The sequence below is a fragment of the Pteronotus mesoamericanus genome, unplaced genomic scaffold (assembly GCF_021234165.1).
Source record: "Pteronotus mesoamericanus isolate MK-2021 breed Mesoamerican mustached bat unplaced genomic scaffold, CSHL_Meso_final contig_246, whole genome shotgun sequence".
NCBI lineage: Eukaryota > Metazoa > Chordata > Mammalia > Chiroptera > Mormoopidae > Pteronotus > Pteronotus mesoamericanus.
This window is the reverse complement of record NW_026555104.1, coordinates 9,626,354-9,646,638: the sequence shown is the minus strand read 5'-3', so window position 1 is coordinate 9,646,638 and position 20,285 is coordinate 9,626,354. Positions and strand designations below refer to the sequence as shown.

Here is a 20,285-nt window from a genome sequence, read left to right as displayed (position 1 = left end):
CCAGGAATGACCCCATGAAGTAGCTATGAATGGTCTCATTGCCCACATTGGGAAATGGGCTCCTGAATGTGAGGGGACCATCCAGGGTCATGGAGTGACAGAGCTAGGACTCAGGCCCAAACTGTCCAGCTTCTAAATGCATGCGCTCGTCTACAACCATACCACCCTGAACGTGCCCAATCTCATCTGATTTCGGAAGCTAAGCAGGGTCAGACCTGGTCAGTACTTGGATGGGAGACCAAATGCATGCACTTTTCCTGGGGAGACAAGCCCCAGCTCTGAGCTACCAGCAGAGCTCCATGATGAGGGTGGAGGAAGGTCAGGGCAACCATGGCATTCGGTCTGAACTCCGCAGCCACAGGCAGGATAAGGTCCCAATTCTGGGAGCTGCAGAGTCTCCCGAGGAGTCAAGCTCAACTTCACCTTGTGTGTAACAATAACAACAGCAGAAACAACGACAACGCACATTTGTCAAGTGCAAAGCTCCGTTCTGCCAGCTTTGCCTGTTTGCTCATTTAATCCTCACGGCAGCCCTAACTGGGAGGTACTCTGATTATCCCCATTCCAGAGAGGGGGAAACATGCCCAGAAAAGGAAAATAACTTGACCAAAGTTAGAACAGTCAATGGCACGGGTGCGATCCACTCTGTCTGATCCCAGAGGCCATACTCTCAACTCCTGGCCGTTTCCATCGATTCACATTATTTCTCTAGAAATGTCAAGAGGTTAATTGAGCACTGATTACAACACAACCTCATTAATTACTCAGCACCTACCACGTGCCAAGCACTGGACTAGGCCCCGAAACTTCTGGGTAAAGAGGTCACACGTAGTCTTTGTCCTTCAAGGGACAGGAAATCCTTCCTGTAGAGCATAAGGGCTCTAGCCAGCTTTCTTAGGGAACAGGAGGTCATCCCAAAGCGCTTGGAGTGGCAGGCAGAAGGGCTGCCGAGGGGAGAGGTGACTCTGGGAAGGCAGAAAGGGGGCACCGGTGCCGTTCACCCTGAGAGGCCAGATTTGGCACTTCTCCATGGCTGAGCGTGCTGTGACTCAGAAACTGCCGAGGCGTGGGCTCTGTCATCAGCCAGACCCCGGCTGAATCTCAGCTCTGTCACCGTCACTGTGACATCGCTGTGAAATCCACCTCTCCGGGCCTCAGTTACCTCCTGAGCATTGCGGGTAGGAAGTACCCCAACTTCTCAGGGCAGCTGAAAGGCCAGTGGGGTATGGTATTCTCAGAGCTATCCTAGAGCCCAGAACAGAGCGTATTCAAGAAATGTTTGCTCTAGGGGTGCTTTTATTCTTTCCAGTTAGTGTCTTGGGTTCCTTTGGATATAATTCCCAGAAATGGAATCGCTGGGTCACACATAGTAGAGCAGTAGAAGAGGGTAAAGGTGGGATAAATGGCGATGGAAGGAAACGGGACTTGGGGTGGTGAACACACAATACAATATACAGGTGATGTGTCATAGAACTGTACACTTGAAACCTATATAATTTTATTAACCAATGTCACCCCCATAAACTCAATAAAAATTTAAAAAAGAAAAAGAAATGTTTTCTCTAGTCATAAATGTCCTCCTCACCACCACCACCACAGCCCTAATACCCACAGGTCATTCACAGGGTGGGGAGCAAGAACCGTAAGTGGAACCTCAAGTGGTTGTCCACCATTTCCACCCGAGTCTCTCTGAGCCAACCCCAGCTTCCTGGGGCAGCGTCACGGCCGTGTTTACCCTGTGAGTGTTTGGCACCTAGGAGACAGCACCCAGGGTGACAGTTCTCCTTTCTGGGACGGCCCTTCATGCAAAGGACCTGGAGGCAGAAGGACAGAGGTGCTCCCTCGGAAGGCTCGCAGGAGCCTGACTCCCTAACTCCCTGACTGGGAGCCCCAGAGTTGCTCGAGTCAGGCAGCCAAGACTTGGGGAGCCCTCTTGGTGCCAAGCAGGCTCTGCTCCCACAGACCTGCTTGCTAGGAACAGTAGTACCCGCAGGAGGGGCGGCCGCTTTGGAAACTTCCCTGCTTCTCAGCCAGAGCCAGTGCTGGCTCAACAAAGGCCGGAACGCCCCGGGTAAAGCTGCCTAACCAAGTCTCGTTGTTATTCCAGAAGAGCGGGGTTTTGCAGGGCACCACAATGTGAGCCTCGGATCCTTGAGCACTGAGAAGAGTCTAGGGCTGACCAGTCAGTGTGGCCTCAGGGGGCAGGGTCTCTGGTGAGGTCTGCCACCCTCTCTGAGCACCAGCTTGGTGCCTCCAGCGTGGCAGCACTTGAGTATTCGTTCCTTTAATAAAGGAATGAATGAAAATAATAACAATAATAAAGGATTGTATCCAAAACCAATTCCCTACATACACAAATCATTTCTCTTCTGGTTTTTTCCATCTGCAGACATATGGTACATGTTTACATGCAACTTGCACATACTATATTTTCACTTAATGTCATATCGTACCAGGTTAGAAGACGGTCTTGTTCTAACCCGGTCTTCACAACGAACAGCTGTGCGCGTGACTGCCCGGCCCCACGCCAGCGGACTTCCGCCGTGCGTCCGTTTTCTTCCTGTGTTACAGGTCACGCAAATACCCTCAGAGAGTTTGCTGTGCTTTTCTGCCGCAGGACTGCCTTAGGATAAGCGGCCTGGAAGGCTGGACAGAGGCGACGGGCAGCTGCTGTCCTGCTGTTGGAGACGAGGGAGGAATACCGGCGGGGCGCAGGCAGGACACGCTCTCGCGGGGGCTCGGTCAACGCCCCCCGGGCGCGGCAGAGCAGCCGGCTCGGCGCCCTCAGCGGCTGCGGCGCGGCCTGTCCCCGCCAGGCCCTGCCGCCCGCCCACCACTGCGGCCGGGGACAGGACTCGTTTCCAAGCGCACATTCAGTAAATCAGCAACGGGGCTTTTGGTAGCAGGTCGGTGACGGAACCAATCCGCCAAACTCCACGTTTAATCACGAATGGAGGGTTAAGTCTCAAAATCCTTTCTGGGCCCTACAGGATGGAGGACCGGACTGCGGAAGCGCCCACACAGAGCCCCCCGCGCCTCTCACAACCTCCTGCTCCCGTCACTCGCCCCTCCTCGCTCCAAGGCTTCAGGCCCGGGTGCCACGCGTGCAGGCGGCACCTGAGGGCCGCGTGTCCTGAAGCGCGTCACCGGGGGCACCTGCTGGCCGCCAGCCGCCGCACTCCGGCCTCCCTGCGGCTCCCCAGCGGCCGGCTCGCTCCCTCGGGCCCCTGCCTGCACTTCCTGGTCCTCAGCTTCCAGAGCTCTTCTCCGCCCTTTTGAGGTGTTGACTCAAACGTTACCTTCTCGGCAAAGTTGTCCTGACCCCTCATTTAAAGTTACACCACTCCTCGCCCCTGCTGCTCTTCCCTGCTCTCATTTTTCCCACAGTGCATTCACCATTTAACAATACATTTCACGTACTCACTTATTATCTGAACATCTCCTTCTAACACCAAAACCTAAGTTCCACAAACCTGACGTTTTTGTCCATTTTGTTCACTATTCTGTCCCCAATGTTCAGCAGATTGCCCAGCCCACAGAGGATACCCAACCCATTGTGGCTGCTGATTAAATACTTGTTGGGAAAAACCAAGAGTAATAACATATAAAACAATTCTTGATCTCGTGTCAGACATTGTGCTTTACAAGGCTCATCTCACATGCTGTGAACAATCCTATTAAAATCCCCATTTCACAGATGAGAAAATTGTTGCTCAGACAGGTGAACTGCTTGGCCAGGAAGGGAGGAAAGTATGCACCCCCTCCAGCACCAGAACCTGCACGTTCACCTACTGCAGAGTCAGGTCTGCTCACCCTCTTGGCCTTTCATCTAAATGCAGAAGTAGCCCATGAACCCGCAGAGCTTTCCAAAACAAGGCCAACGACCCGAGCCGCGGTCAAAATTGGGAGGAGGAGGCAGGAGCGGGGAGCCCGGGCAGTGGGCTGCATCTGGGAGTCCAGTTCTGCTCTGCCTCCCCTGGACTTTCAGAACCCAAGCACAGCCTAGTTTGGCAAGCCACAGAGTGAGAGAGGCCAGTCTGCTGTGACAAGTGGGACTGGGGCTTTGGCAAGCTGGGTGCTAAGAAAATAAATCCTGCCAGACCAGGAAACTGCTTAAACCAAGCAGGGCCAGAAAGGAAGTTTAGTTTAAGCTGTTAGATGCCCGAGACAAGGTCTGGTCATTTGAGGCCACCTAAGTCTTTTTCTAAGAATAGTCAAAAGCCCCTCTGGTTTAAGGGCCAAAGGTGAGGGGGGAGGGTGCCAAATAAACTGGTGCAAATGAGCCAGTTTCCATTAGTCACGTGGCAAATCATAGCCCGCATGGCTGTCTGCACACAGGTTCTGGGAGTAACGATGTCATTGACTTTGGTTTCTTTTGTTCTTTTTTTTTAACTACTAAAACTCACAATTGGCAAAGATGCAGTTGCAAGGCTGGCCCAGCACTATGTCTCAAGTGCTCACCTCTCCTCACAAACCACCAGGCCAACCACACAGAAAAAGTTTCCTGTCCCCTGAAAAGACAGTTTCCATTCGCTGATGGATTGATTCTTCCTTGCTCTGTTCAGCCCCCTTGGCCCGGGTGAGTCAGGGCCACCAAGGGGACTCTCCCCAGTGCCTCGTCCCCTTCTTTCTCCTAAGATTCAACACCAATATTTAAAATACAATGCAGCCTGCAAGTCCTCTCCTTTCTAACCAGAGGGCTTCAAAACAGAAACCAAGTTACTGGACATGGAATCAGATAGAAGCCTTTGCTCTGCACGGGCGACCCCCTCCGCCGCCCCACCCACCCCCACCCCCACCCCAGGAGGAATCCCTGTCCTCCTCCTCCTCCTGTGATGAGCCGTCCAAGAAGCCCTCGACCCACTTCCCCTCCATTCTTCTGCAAATGGTCGCCTGCTAGTCCGGACTCCAATACTCTGGTCATCTCATCCTGTTTACAACTTTTGAGGTAACCCCGTTCAGATGGGTTAGAAAGGGGGTAATTTTTCAGACCTTTACACACAGCATTATTTTCTACCAAAATGCCAAGCATTACCAAATCCTTTTCTGACCTCTCTCTGCCCAGAAAAGACCCAAGGTCAAGTGGGTTTCTAAGGAGTGCAATGAAATGAACACAAATGTGAATTCAGACAATTCTGGATTTGAAACCCAGATCCACCAATTACTGTGACTTTGGGACTTACTTCCTCATCTACAAAGTGGGCTAATAAGACTATCAGTACTGAGGAGCCAACGAAGAAATCTCCTGGACAAAGTTTGATATGTTAAAACTGGGCAAGCCTATCTCAGGTCAGCCATAACTGAGGGAGGAGGGCGTGGCGAGCCCAAATGGTGCGTTCGTAGAGTCTGGCCTTCCCTGCCCAAGAAGCCAGTTACCCGTGGTCAACCCTGGTCCCAACTCAATGGCATCAGGGCATCCGGGAGCTTATGGATCACCCGGCCTCCTCCAAGCAAAAGGGCAGCAAGTATCTTCCAGGCCCTTTTCCTGAACTGCCATGGGTCACAGCTCACTAGGTGAATACGTTCTAGGCTGTCCCAAAGTTGAGCATCTCAAAGCATCTGCTCAGCCCTCACATCCCCTCTCTCTGCCTCATCCTGAGAAAAGGAAATGATGAAAAGCACAATGTCCCCAAGTCTATATTCCCAACAAGAGTTACAAATTAGAGTCCCCAGTTAGGAAAGATGAAGGCAGAGCAGAGCAGCTCAGTAAGAAGGGGGTTTCCCATGTCTATTTCTCACTCTTATTTCCCATAAGTGGTGCCTAGACACTCATACCCGGCATCAGCGGCCCCACTTCTGAGCTGGCAGCCTCAGTTCCCTGGCAGAGGCCCAGGGGACCCTCACCTGGCACTGTGGCCTGCCAGGCCTTACAGGAGAGATCTGAGTTTCACTTAACACAGTGAAAGCTGACAGCACACAGCACAATTCGGTTCAAATCAAGAAACACTTCCCGAGTTCTTACATAGCTCAGGATGTAGAGATGAGTCAGCTGTGCGCCACGACGGGCCCTCATTCACACCTCACCAGCACCTTCTATTGGTTTACTCATCTACAAACTCCCCTGCTACACTGATGCTCTCATTCACGCTTGTATCCCTGAACAGGGCCTGGCTCAAAGCTGGGGGGCCAACAACTATTTGCTGAGTGAGTGCGTTAATTCTTTAACATGGTCCCACTTTCAGGAAACAGCCCCAAGCCCCCATCGACCTCCCTGACTGCAGGGCCAACCACAGTCTTCACGGACCACCGCTGCCCACTGAGCTCCAGGCTCGCCGCCCCCATTCTGGTCCCTGGACACACCAAGCTCATTTCTGCCTCAGGGCTCTTCCATGGGCTGGTCCCTCTGCCTGGAGCACTCCTCACCCAGCTTTTCACAAGGCTGCTACCTTCCCACCCTTTAAAGCAGCTCCAATGCCATCTTCCCAGGGAAGGAGGCTTTCCTAACCACCCGATATGAAGTAGCAACCTTCTTCCCACCCCCTCACTCTAACCCACTTACAGTTCTCTTTTTCTCAGGCCACTGTTCTCTATTGGTTTGTTTTTCATCTTTCTCTTTCCATTAAAGGAACCACTCTGTCTTCTTCACTGCTCTTTTTTTTCCAGTGCCCAAAACAGTGCCTGACACACAGGAGATACTCAATAAATAGTCACTGAAGGAAGGAACAGACAAAATAAATAAATAAATAAATAAATAGCAAATTCAAGGTGGGGAATGATCTGCAAACTTTGAATATCTTATCATTTTATTTGGCAATTATATCTTAACAAAGATGTTTAAAAAAAAAAAAGGGAAATGATTGAAGAAGGCCAAAAAAAGGGTGAGGGGAGAAAGGCACAGAGGTCAAAATGGCTGGCAAAGAAAATGAGATATTCACCCAGGAGTACAATTTTTAAGATAGCTATCATTCAAAAAGCATAAAATGGAGAATAGTTCAGCAACTACCATCACACACACAAAAAATCCATGCTCTTTGACCCAGTAATTTCATCCTGGGGAATTATCCCAAGGAAATGAATTCAGAAAAGGAACAAAAATAAAGAGGTGCTTGTGCAAAGACGATTCCAGTCACGTTGTTTATAACAGCAGAGATCTGGAAACAACCGAAATGTCCAATAACAAGGGAAATGCTTTGGCAAACTACAGCATACCCACTGGATAGAATATCATGCAGCAATTAAAATGACCAAAAGGAAGATAATAGAGAAACATGAACAAGTGTTTTTAGAATAATGTTCAATGAGAGGGGGTTAAAAAACATTGAATTACCAGGCATTGTCCCAGGACACCTTCTGTGTCTCAGCAACTCCTCAAGAGAGTCTAAAATAAACCATTCTTATCCCCGTTTAACTAACAAGATAACTGAGGTTCAGAAGGCTGAGGATCTTGCCCAAGGTCACAGAGCTAGCAAGGAATAGAGTCAGGATGTGAATGTGACCTTCTGCACCTGGAGCCCATGCACACCCTGAAATCCTCCCTGCAGCCCTCCACATCCTACTAAGTGCTCGACACTGTCCTTTCCTGGAATGACACCATAATTGTGTTTAGGAAGCCAAGCTCAGAGATTGGATGCAGCTAGAAAAACATGGCACAGCACCACCACTGGCTTGTGAGAAAACAGTAAAAAGCAAAATAAAAAAAAAACAAAGAAAACTACCTTTGCTGGGAGTGAGAGTCCACGAAGAAATGAGACAGAGTGCTCAGTGAGATCAGGCTTTGAGAAGGACGGAGCAGAACCATGAGAAGAACCACAAAAAGCAAGGAAGTCCCTTAGTGGGTGCAGGGCCCCATTTCAAGGCAAAAGCTGCCAAAACGAGGTTTCCAGGGAGCTCCTGGAGAACAGGATCTGCCCAGACTCATCAGGCACATACAGAGGGGCTCAATAAATGTTGGCTGAAATGCACTCGACTCATGACATGTGGATAAAGCTACAAGGAAAGGTAGAAGAGGAGACGGTGGAGCCACGGAGAAGAAAGGGCTGGAAATCGGGACCAACAGAGTGTGACTCTGGGGGGGTCTGGTGGCCCGCTTCTATTAACACAGCGCATCTCAGCCTCGGGCAGGGCTGTGGGAATAAGGAAGGTCACGCATCGCTCCTTGACTCCGCCATCTGTGAACAAGCTTCAGGTGCAGCCGGAGGTTCAGCTTACAGAAGGTGACGGCCTTCCTGTACGGTGCAGGCCGTCAGAAGCCAAGGTAGCTTCGGGGGAAACTGAGACAGTCATCCTTGGGAAAAGGTGTAGAGATTCCTCCCAGTCTGCCGGGGTAGGTACAGCTCTGCCCAGAGGAGGGGGCTGGACCAGAAGACCCCCCCCAGGTCTCTCTGCCTCCCTGCCGCCAATTGCCCAGTGCCACCTTTCTCAAAACCAGGCTTACTCTGAATATAAACGCCACAGATGACCCAAGACTGGCCAGAGCTGGTAAGTGCTGAAGCTGGGGGATCAGTACAAAGGGCTCCATCAAACCATTCTCTCTGCTTCTGTACGTGCTGGAACATTTCCACAATTAAAAAAAATTTTAATGTAAACTCAGACCTACCCATTTCACCTAAGGATCACCAGGGCCTGGCCCAGGCTAAGGGTCTGCCCTCCGGAGCCACACAAAAGCCACCGATCTTAAAAAAATCATTCTATGCTAACAGATTTTCCAGCTGGGAGAAGAGGTTGCGGATGCAAGCCACACGGGACTGTCTGGGTTCCAGTCACAAGTTAGTCTCTCCTTAGCTGTGTGACTGGGCAAGTCACTGAACCTCTCTGCACCTCAGTCTCTCCAGCTGTGAAGAAAGAAAAACAACAGAACCTTATTCACAAGCTTGTTATGAGAAGTAAATACTGCACAAAACTCCTAACAAGGGGGCCAGGCATGGAGTAAGCTTGGAGTAAAAGCAAAAGTGAGTTATTATGACACATCCATTTTGTAATATACATAAATATTCATTTTGGAAACCACAGATCCATTTGATCAGTTATCTGGAGAAAATGAAAAGGGGTGGAACCAGCATTCTATTTCTGAGACCTCAGGCAGCGGGCGGGAGCACACATCTAGGGCACCACAGCCCGGCCAGCCGAGGCCTCTGCTGGCCTAGGGGCTAGAGCGAGCTCCTCCTTTCAAAAGGCCAGAGCCAGAAACAGGAAGCTGCTTCCTTTCCTTTCCATTCTGAGCCAGCATTTCCTTTTTTGTTTTAAAAAGCATTCCTTGTCTGCAGCCCAGCCCTTCCCCTGCCCCGGGCAGCCCCAGGCTCAAACACACCCCCAGACCTCTGCATTTCTCCTAGATGGTTTTCTGCCCACAATGGGGTCATGAGGTTCCTTTCCGGCCCTGAGTGAGCTGCCCTTGGCACCAGGCTAACTGGCACACAAGGCCAGGAGGGGGCAGGACTCAAGGACTGCAGGCACAGAGACCTCTCTGGCCATGTATTCCTCACCTTGTTGGAAGGACTCCGTGGAATGTGTCTTTAAGAGCCAGAGCACACTGTGCCTTTCTTTGTAAAGTACCTCCCTCAACGAAAGGCAACCTTGAACTGCGGGGCAAGTGTACGGGGTCACCTGCCTCTTCTCAATGCACCCAAGTTACACTAGAACCTCAAATGGGACCTCAGTATCACAAAAACAGCAGCAGCTGAACTAAGCCTACAATGCCTTGTCTCTTCCCCTCTTCATGGGGTAAGGTAATGTTTTCCCACCTGTGTTCAGGTGGAAAAAAGATCCCTTGGACAAACAGGTCTGGGAACCCTTGCTGCAGGTCTCCTCAGAGCCTTTACACCAGTCTTCATCTGCAGGAGTCTGCAGGCGTGAGATGGCTGGGGCGGCACATTTCAGCTCCTGGGAGCCCTCCCTGGCAACAGCATCTCGCTGAAGGCAGCACGGGAGAGGCTGCAGTGCGCCTTTTCAAGGGTCCCGGTCTAAGGGCCAGGGAAACGCTACTGCATGAGAACACTCAGGTTCCTTTTTAAAATAGGACCTGTAACTTTTTTTTTTTCTGGCCAGCAAGACTATGTGCACCACGAGGGAAATGGGTCCTGCTAATCCACAGCAAAACCAAACCCAAATCAACTGCCTAAATTGGGGCTCAAAACCACCGGGTGCCTTGCCGAAGAAAGTCCCACCACTCTATGAGCAGCTTATGTCATCAGCTTTGCATAAAGCAAAACTCCCCTGGTCAACGTTAAAGACTCAAGTATGTAATATATGCTGCATGAAAGTTATGTTTCCTAACCATAGATGAGCTATTCCACATACTGCATTATGCATTCTTTCCCTTACACAAGTCTTATTTCATTCTTGCCATTATTCTGAAGACAGAAAAATGAAAGCAGGGAGAAAAACTGCAAGCAAACAGGATGACTTCAGCCTCCTGACATCGCAGAGCCATCCACCCAGTTAAAACACACTGCCATCCACCAAGACCAGGACAACAAATACAGATTTATATAAATATATAGGTTTTAATTCAAAGCGGGGGCAGTCTGAATTAAGACCTTTTTAATGCAGATAGGAAAGAGTCTTGCCTCGGAATAAATGACAAAGTATTTTTAATCCCAGCGAGTACCCCTGCATCTCCACCTGGGATCTGGAATAGAGTAGGCCAAGAGGAACACAAAGACACTCAATCAAAAGGCTGTATCTTCTAGAAGCAATAGTGTGCTATTTATAACGGCATCTTGACATTAAAACCAACAACAGTTCATCATGGTATAGAATGCAACACTCGTACAAATTTAAAACAAATACGGTGCCCTAGAGGAATAAAAGTTCATCCACCCATGTCCCTGGGATGAGAAGCCCTTGAAAGTTAGGTTTGGTTCAAGGACTCAGAGAGTCCATTCAGACTGAGCCAGCCCACTGGGCAGACTGGCTTTCAAAACAGCCACCACCCAGAAGACACCCCACATTGCTCTCCAGTCCACAGGATCCCTAAGGCATTGCTATGGGGCCAGGAAAGCAGACCCTCTTGCTTCCTCTTGCAGGAAACTCCTTGAGGCCAAGGTCCACCCCCCAGCACAGGAAGGCAGAATGGCAGGCTGCTGCTTGCTCACGGGTCTGACTCCCAGCTAAGTGCTCCGTGAACCACCCATCTCTGCTCCACTCTTTGTTAAGGTTATTCCCTAATACATATTCCTGATAAGTCACTTCGCCTTTGGGCCTTTAGTTTCCTCACCCGCAGAGAGGGCTGGACCAGATGGAAATCCCAAGACCCTTTGCAGCCTTCTTAGGAATCTAGGACTCTACCCCAAAAGCCAAGGCACCCCAAATAGCTCTCTGATCAATATATATGGTTGGTGATGAAACCCAGGCTACAGTGAGGTGTCTTTCATGAGCCTCCAGTAATGAAGACCTCATCACTTAGCTGTGCACTGCCCAGAGGGGACCAGTCCCTGGACACAGACAGCCCGACATCTACCTGCCCTAACCCCACTGTCTTGGAGCAAGGAAAGGACCCTCTCTTAATTGGTCAACCTAGAGGCCCCCCTTTGCTGCAGGCAACCACAAAACTAGAACCCACAATCCTTAACACATAACCCAGAACCTCAGCCACGAGGGCCATGTCCTGTGTCCTGTTTACACTCCTTGACCTCAGGGTGGACACAGATGCAGTGGCAAAGGGGTAAGTGCATAGAGGCTGTAATTTTATAAATTCTGGCATTCCTGATGGGGAGGTGGGAACATAATACACCCTAAAGATTTTAAAGAATAGGACTAACGTTACATGTGTTCACACACTTTGACCCAGCAAATTCCACTTCGAGGGCTGCACTCTTGCCCTTGCTGTGACACTCGGCGACAGCCTGATGGCTGACAAGGGAGAACTGGTTCCACAAGGCAGCCACTAACAGCGACGTTGCAGACCTATGTGTATTGATGTAGACAGAAGCCATGTATAAGGCAGTGCACATGGTAAGAACATACATTTGTTTGAAAATGCAGAGTATAAAAGCACTGGAAGAATTCATACAAAATGCGAATAAGAATTAACTCGGAAACACAGACATTCCTATCAGGCCTGACATTCCAAAGGTGCATATATTACCTCCTAGAAACTGAAGACAATCAGACCTTTTTTGGAGCAACGTTAAAATCTTTACTACATGAGTGTTATACCAGTGTGAAATGAAGGACCCCAGGTGGCAGAGCCACAAAGAGGAGTCCCTATCTCTGCCACTCTGGGGGACAGCTACCAGGACAGCTGCCTGACCCAAACCGGACTGTGACATGACAGAGAAACAAGCTTTTATTTTGGCTTTTTAAGCAATGGATTGAGAATGGGAACACCTGGATTAAATTCCCAGACCTACAATGACTGAAGAACGTCATGCTGTTGCATTATGTCAATCAGTCAACAAATATGTCTTGTCATTAAAAAAAAAAAAAATCTGAGTCACAATGTGCCAATGATCTACATATTTTGCAAACCTAGTTTAGTGTTATATAGTTATTTCTCAGGAACATATTAAATATTAGCTATCATGAAAAAAAGATGAACTCAGAGAACTGGCATTATGGGTGATTTTATTTTCTTTTATGCCTGTGTATTTTTACAGTGAACAAACATCATTATGTGTGTTTTCTAATATTTTGCTAAAAGCAGAAAGTTAAAGAATATACTGCTAACCAGAGGAGTTATTCAAAAAGAATAAGGCAGGTATCCATTAAAAAAATTATGAGTCACTTGATCTCAAGGCAGCTTCTCACTTCTCAGAACGAGACTGGCACCGGGCGGTTGCATCACTGCTGACAGAGACACGTCTGTGCGAGTGCAGGGCCGCACTTTAGGGAAGCAGCCCAGGGCTGAGCTCTCAGGCTGCAGACAGCCTGGGGTGGCCCCCCGCAGGCCCTGTCACCTGGAACGGAGCCCAGTGCCCCCGGGCAGGCTCTCCTTGTTATTGGCTACTTCCTTGGGCTCAGCAGCTACAACCCTGACCAAAATTCCCTGCCACAGTTTCTAGAGGTAATAAGGAAGTTCAGAAAATGAGGTCTGAAGACCAGTGGACAACCCAGGTTCAACCACCTACCAACTCAGTCTCTTAATCCCTCTGAGTCACAATGTCCTTATCTGCAAAATGGGGACGAGACCTCATGGGCTCCTGGTGAGCGTTAAATGGGGCAACACATGCCAAGGGCCTCGTGGAGTTCTCAACACAGAACAGGTGACTGAGTGTGTCTCTTGTCCCTCATCCGCTTTCACAATGTGCAAAAGAGGTCCCCATAATCCCAAAGGCACCTGCGCAGCTTTCCCTCTGAACTGAACATAGGAAAAGATTCTCACCAGCCTTTTCTGAAAGGATGTCCTCGTTAAAAAGCACTGCTTACAGAGACTCGGCCACAGACTTTGTTGCTTACCCCCCACCCCGCCCCATGGCAGACACTGCCCCCAAGGCCCGGGCCCCTGCCGTCCTTCTCCCGACCACAGTCAGCAGGCAGCGCCAGCATACTTGTGGTGGGGAATACAGCGTTCCTGGATTGGGAGCCAACCCAGAGGAGAAGGAGGTATTCACATCACTGTCCCTGGGCGCTGGCACTCACACCGGCCTGGGCTGCAGATCTGATAACACCTCCCCCCAGCCCCATCCAGCCCTCCCCAGTCTCAGGGAAACTGCCAGTCCCTCCCCCGGCCACCTCCGAGGTTGCTGGTGGCACGTTTCATCAAGGAAAACGTTGTCGAGGCAAGAGCTGACACCAAGGGCTCCTACATGACACCACGGTACCCCAGCTCGGCACCCCTTCAGGGACTGCAGGAGTTAAAACCTCCAGTGCACAGTTGAAACTATGGTGATGGAGCGGAAGAGAAAGGCCATACTGGAGGCAGTGGCTGGGTGGGGAAAGGAAAACCAGGTTTCACTCTCAGTTCTGCCAGGGACCTGTGACTTGGGCAAGTCACCACCAAGACTGGGAGTATTCCTCATAAAAACAGGAGGTCGGACTGGCCAGCCATTCCATCGCATTTCTAATTCCTAAGCACTCTTAGCAAGCCAGGGTACTGGAGTTGCTACCGTTTGCCTACCTTGCTCCCCCATTAGATTGAACATGTCCCCAAAGACCTAGAGAGCATCCTACCTACCTCAGAATTCTTGCCAGTGTGGCTGTCACTAGGAGCTCAGCAGGCAAATCAGTAATCACAGGTGTGTCGAGTGACTACACCTCCAAGCCTGTCCCAGTGACCTGACCTGTGGGGAGCGGTGTCACCCCTTTCCCGTCCCAGCAGTTCCACCACCCAGCTCATCTGGGGAGCAGGGGGAATGGGCCACAGGAAGAGCTCAGATCCTCCTCCCAGAGGGCCTGGACCTCAGCCACAGTGCGGCTGAGCGAAGGTCAAACCTCCCTGGTCTTCCCAGGAGTAGCTGGGCCCCCCCAGGTGCCTCCAGGCAACTCCTCAGGGAAGTGGCCAGCTCCTCAATGTCCCCTTCCCAGCAAGGCCAATGGGAAAGGTCCTTTGGGGACCCTTTCTCCAGGTCAGCCTTCTTGGAGGGATTTTTCTCCAGAAGAGCACAAGGTGCTATGTGACAGGCCTCTCTCTGGAAAGTACTAGTAGGCTGGTAGGAAAGGGCCAAGTTGCAGTGTCCACAAAACACAAATCTTTGTGAGGTACCACTCTCTCTCCAGTGCCCAGCAGACTCGGCCCGAATGGGACAGCTGCACGAGGGAATGAACTGATGCGGGGCCCCAGGCCTGGTTGTGAGGCCAGCCAGGGGTCTCTGTGTGAGCACATCTGGGGAAGGAGAACATTCTATCCTGCCTCAGTGGACTTCTCGGACCCCCTAAGAGGCTTTGATGGAGATGGGGCACCAGGCTCCGCTGGGATGAAGCAGCCTCACAACTTGTTTACAGATTCAGACTCGGGGTTCAGATTTTATCTTCTTCCCCTTCCCATGTAGAGAAGAACGGTGTGTGTGACCAACATTGGTGGATCTCATCAGACTAAGAAGGGTACAGCACACTGGCTGGCAGGTAGGAGGCAAAAATTAAACCTTGGCTCTTTCCACTCCTTTGGATCCAAACCGGACCACAGCATGGAGGAAGCCTTCATAAGCAGCTAGACACGCTGGCCCGCACACCCTCACAACCTGCGGTCTCAGGCTCCAGCAGCTGGGCGAGGCATTGGGGACTTTCAGAGGAATCTGACCTGCCGTTTCCCCCAATGAGCGCTTATTTAATAAGGGTCACGGTGAGCTGAGGTTCCTAAAGGTTCTGGGAGAAGCCTGGCGTGGTTGCATAAGCCAAGCCCTCTGGTCAATCCCGCCTTCAAAAGCCAGGAATCCAATGTTGCAAGCACTGCCTCTGGAGGCCCTGCCCTGGAATGCGAGAGGAGACTGCAGACCAGAAAAGAAAACCAAACTGGATATCACCACTGTCCCATGGGACCTCACCGCATGCTGCTGGGACGGCTTCCTAGTCTGTGTCACCCACCTTTGTGAAGTAAGAGCCAGATAGAGAAGTAGCTTCCCCTAAGGATGACCTGTAGTATGAATGTCATTGGACGCTCACGAGGAAAAGTTTATGAGAAGACTCTCTTAGTAGGAAGAATGTGAACTTTGACAACATTGCCAGTTTAAGCAGTCTCATTCCCGTTTTACAGATGGGAACGCTTGAGATTCTGGAGTCTTGGGATTTGTCCAAGGTCACAGAGACAGCACCTGGACCTGAAATCAAAGCCACGGGCTTTTCCAGTTACTACACTGCCCCTATCATCAGGATTCTTAGAGCAATAAACGTCCTCCCTATTGTATCAGTTTAGTGCATCTGGACTTTGGAACCATTCTTAAGCAGGAACTAATTTTTTTGTTTTGTTTTGTTTTTCTTGTTAGTCTTTTTAAAAATTAAATTTATTGGGGTAACATTTATTGTTTAAAACATACAGTTCAGGTGTACTACTTTATAATACAACATCTATATCCTCTACAATGTGTTCAATACCTGAGTGTCAACTTGTATTTGACCTGCTTTACCTTCTTTGTCCACCCCTCCTCTCTGGTAACCACAATTCTGTTGTATCTATGAGTTTGGTCTTTGTTTATTAAACAGAGATATTCTTAAACAGGAGCATGTCTAACAAACATTGATTCAACCCAGCTGGATACCCCTTCACTAAACAACAGAAGTCCACAGAGATCCACTCCAGCCTCCCTGTTCAGGTGAGGAGGCTGAGGTCTCTGGCGGGAAGTGATTCAAGCAAATTAGTTGCTGGCGTCTAAATTCCCATCCTCCCAGACAAGTGAAGTCTGCCTTTTCATAAAGCAGGGTGGACCTGAATCCACAAGACAATGGAGAGGACAGGGAGCTGGGTACCGGCTCCAGTTCACCCAGCAAGTCCGTTTCAGGCTTTAGGATGGGTTTCAGGATGCTTAGTTGGATCATCCAATAAACCAGCTCAGAGACACGAATAGCTGGATGCCTTGTGGTGTCATGATGCCACACCTTGGTTAACAGGAGTCACTCTGGAAGTCAGGGTACCACCATTTCCACCCAGAGAACAAACAGCAAATGGTTGTCCTGTACCCATTCTGTGAACCAAGAGCACTTCAGAGCAACAAGGGGACAATCCGAGAGAAGCCGACACAAGGAACGTTCTCTCATCCCAACAACACAGCAGTTCAATCATACACATGCTGCTGGACAAGGACTCTCCCCTCCCAGAACTAAGCCACATAGGCCCCCTATTGTGTCGCTTTAAAAACTGAACTTTGCTGGGCAAAAACACACTTGGCTGTCTGTGTTCAAGAAACCAGTATCTCTCCCCACTTGGGAAACAGCAGCACTTCTGCAGAAGGAGCAGTCGTGTGGAGTTTTGTTGGTTGGTTTGTTTTTTAAGCAAAGTCCTGGTCAGTACTGCTATAGCAACTGTAACAAAAATAATAATAGCCAGCACTGATTAGATGCTTCTAATGTTCCTGGTTTTATAGCTTTTAAGACAATAAAACTGAAGGAGAGAAGTCACCCCTAAGCATTTTGGATCAAACAGGGATTCAGGTTTGTGATGTGCTGAGGATTGGGTCTTGTAATAATTACAACAAATCACCGCTGGCCCTATGACAGTTGGCAGAGGCAATGAGCAATAAAGGGAGGCAGGGGGGTTGGGTGAGAAATTAAGATTCTAACAAAACAAAACATCTCCAGATCTGCAGAAGGCCAGATGCGGCAGTGCAAGGTGGAGCCCCTTCTTCAAGTCGAGTTAGCTTTTACTAACTGGTCTCTGAATTCCACAGCCTTCTCAGCCTCTGGACAAAAGCAAGTTGGGAATACACTGGTTTCCCTCTATTGTGTAGGGGGGTGGGAGGGCTCCCCAGACTGCTGAGAACCCAACACTTTTGGCTGCTTCTTCCAAATTCTTTTAATACTGCATGTCCCACTATAATTTGAGAGAGGAGGGCAGGCGTATCTTATTTCTTCTTTACACTGGAGGCTGTCTCCCCCAGAAGCCCTTAAATAGTGTTATCTTCGCACCAAAGGCCAGTCCCCAGCATAATCCTTCCTAAACCAACATCCAGTATTTGAAGGGAGTCGATGGGTAATTATTACATTTTGAGCAGTGAAACGCTGTGGCAGTGCGAAAGGAAAGCACCAAATGCCTGAAGAGCAAAAATGCAGTTTCAGCAAACACTTTTTGAAAAGCTGCACACAAGAACCTGGAGGAAAGGAAAGGAAGGGACAAGAGTGTCTGGGGCGTGAGGCGAAAGCAGAGAACGACGGGCCTCTGTTCACACTTCAAGGGGACCTCCCCCTGCCCCCGTCACCCCAGCCCACGGCTGCTCGGCTCAGTCACACCGTGAAAAGTCCAGCGTGTGACTCAGTGGGAGCATGAGTCCTGCGGCCAAGCAAGCTGGAAATAGGGCTGGGGGCGGAGGTGAGGAGGCAGCGGCTGTCCGCGCGCTGCCCACCCCGCCCACCGCTCCCGGAGCCTGCATCCCAGTTCCCACTCCACCCCTCCCCCCAATGCCCGCCCAAGGTGAGGGGCTGGTCCTGAGTCCTCAACCTGCCGCATCATCGAACCAAGGAAGGAGAGGAAGCTTCAATAAGGGCGACCCGGGCTTAAGGATGCAAAGAGACGTGTGGACAGAAGCTTGGAGGGGAGTATTAGCGGCAGGTCCCCGGGCCGCCTAACCCCGCATCCTCGGGCCCAGCCCGGGTCCCTGACCCTCCGAGCCGCGGCCGCCTTACCTCCAGGGTCCGGATCTCCTGCTGGGTGAGGTCGTTGGACACCGCGCACTTCGTGCGCAGCCCGCGCAGGCTGCCGATGGAGATATCGATGAGCTTCTGGAGCTGCCCGCACTGCTGCAGCGCCCGGTTTGCCGCGGCTCCGGCGCACCCCTCTGCGGCCGCCGCGACCCCCCCGCCGCTGCCTTCCTTCTCTCCCATCGCCGCCGCACGCCGTGCCGCTCTATCCATGCCTCGGCATCGGGGCCGCGGGGTGGCCGAGGCGGGGAGCCCTGGGGCGCGGGCTCGGCAGGGAATTCCCGAGCCGGGAGGGCCGCACGAGGAGCGCCCTTCGGAGCTGCCGGAGACGTGACGCGAGTGGAGCCGGCAACCAAGCCCACAGCTCCCGCCCGCCCCGCCGCCGCAGCAAAGCGAAAGCCGCGGCGACCCGACGGCTGCGGCTCCCGGAGCCTTTAAGTGGCAGCAGGGGCCGGGTCAGGGCAGCTGGGCATGCTGGGACTTGTAGTCCGAGCCGTGCACCTGCCTCCCGGCTCGCGCCTTCGGAGCCCGCGTCCGCGCCCAACGCCTAGCGACCGGCGGTCCCGGCCTTCCCCTCTGCGGTGGACGCAGGCGTTGCGGGAGCGACCGCCTCTGCGCCCCGGGAGTGGCTGCTCCGTGCCGACTCCTCCCCCCGGCGCCCAGAGCCTGGGAGCCTCGTCTCCCCGCCCATCCCCGTCCCCCCCATGCCCGCCTCCAGCCTAGGGGCTTCCCCCGACCCCCGGATGGGGCGGGACAAGGGTCGGGTCCCCTTAGAAACGGAGGAGGGTTTGCATCCTGCCATTCCTCAGCCGCATCCAAACCCTGGAATATGGGGACAGTGGAGGTTACAGAATTTTTATGTGGGTTTTAGGGGCCGCCATCTAGTGGGAAGGGGCCTAAAGTGCTTGTGCTGTAGCAGGTTCGCAAAGCACTGGACTCCCGATTGTCTATGCCAAAGGAAATAATTGCTCAGGCATGGAGAAAGACGGAAGGGCTTTCTTCTGGACACTTTTCACCCACCAAAATAAGTGTCCCGTCCCCGTACCACCCAAACCAGCCGGACAGCCCAGACGTTTGGGGTGGCACACTGATTTGTCCTGCGCTTTGGAGCACTCTAAAGCCAACGCCTGGTTTCAAATTCAATCTCTAGTGCAGCCTAACTGTGTGACTATGGGCAAAGTTAGCTCATCTCCGAGTGTCTGAGTTTCCTCATCAGTAGTACAACTGGGGCGATAACAGTACCTATCTCATAGAGATCACATGAAGAACGAGTTCAGCACTGACCGGTGTGGTTTCATTGGTTGAGCATTGTCCCACAAAGCGAACGGTCTCTGGTTGTAGTCCCAGTCAGGGCACATGCCTGGGTTGCCAGGCTGGTCCCCATTGGGGCACGTGGGAGAGGCAACCAATGGATGTTTCTGGCCCTCTCTCCCTTCCCCTCTCTCTAAAAATAAATAAAATCTTTTTTTAAATATCTTTTTTAAAAAATCTAGGTGTTGTACATACACGTAGTCACTGAATGTTAGCAATTGTTACTATCCAACCTTAGATCACCCAAACACGCCCGGGACCCAGCAGCAGGCATGGGCGCAGTACTGCTCCTGGACTGGTAGCCTTTCCTGCCTCCAGCATTCAAACCCCTTCCCGTCCCTACCCGCACTCGTCCCACCTCCTACCATGTGCTCTATTTATCTGGCTAAACCGAAAAGCCAAGGCGCTGATCAAAGCTCCCACACATCCATACTTCCGACATTTGCCAACAAAAGGAAGTATCTCTCCTCTGAATTATTTTCTTTTGTAAGCTCCTTGGCTGCCTAAATGGCTGGCTAAATTGTCTTTGTATCCTCTTCAGGGAGCCAGATACAGTCCCTGGCACACAGTAGGAGCTCCATAAAGTAGTACAGCCCATTTCACAAGTTCCCCAGGCATGCCAAGTTTCTGTTTCTCCTGGGCCAACTTAACAGTTTCCCTCTCTCTTCACCTTTTTTTTTTTTTTTTTTTTGAGAATGATAATTTGACAGGACGTAGGGTCCCAGCCTTAAATTTCCTCCTAAACTGTACATCTAGTCAATACTGGCTGGCAGTTTCTATTATACTTTACTTTAATGTCATTTGAAATGTTA

The 20,285-nt window shown here is 51.0% G+C and overlaps 1 protein-coding gene across 2 annotated transcripts in view; it reads right to left on the bottom strand.

Moving 5' to 3' along the window:
* KSR1 (kinase suppressor of ras 1) overlaps positions 1 to 18,567 on the bottom strand; it is a 152,336-nt gene extending 133,769 nt beyond the window's left edge. For both annotated transcript variants that reach the window (XM_054573186.1, XM_054573188.1), the window contains exon 1: positions 18,148 to 18,567. In XM_054573186.1, the coding sequence (XP_054429161.1) occupies positions 18,148 to 18,375 (228 nt within the window). In that variant the 5' untranslated portion in view covers positions 18,376 to 18,567. The remainder of the gene's footprint in view (positions 1 to 18,147) is intronic.
* Positions 18,568 to 20,285: the final 1,718 nt, after the last annotated feature.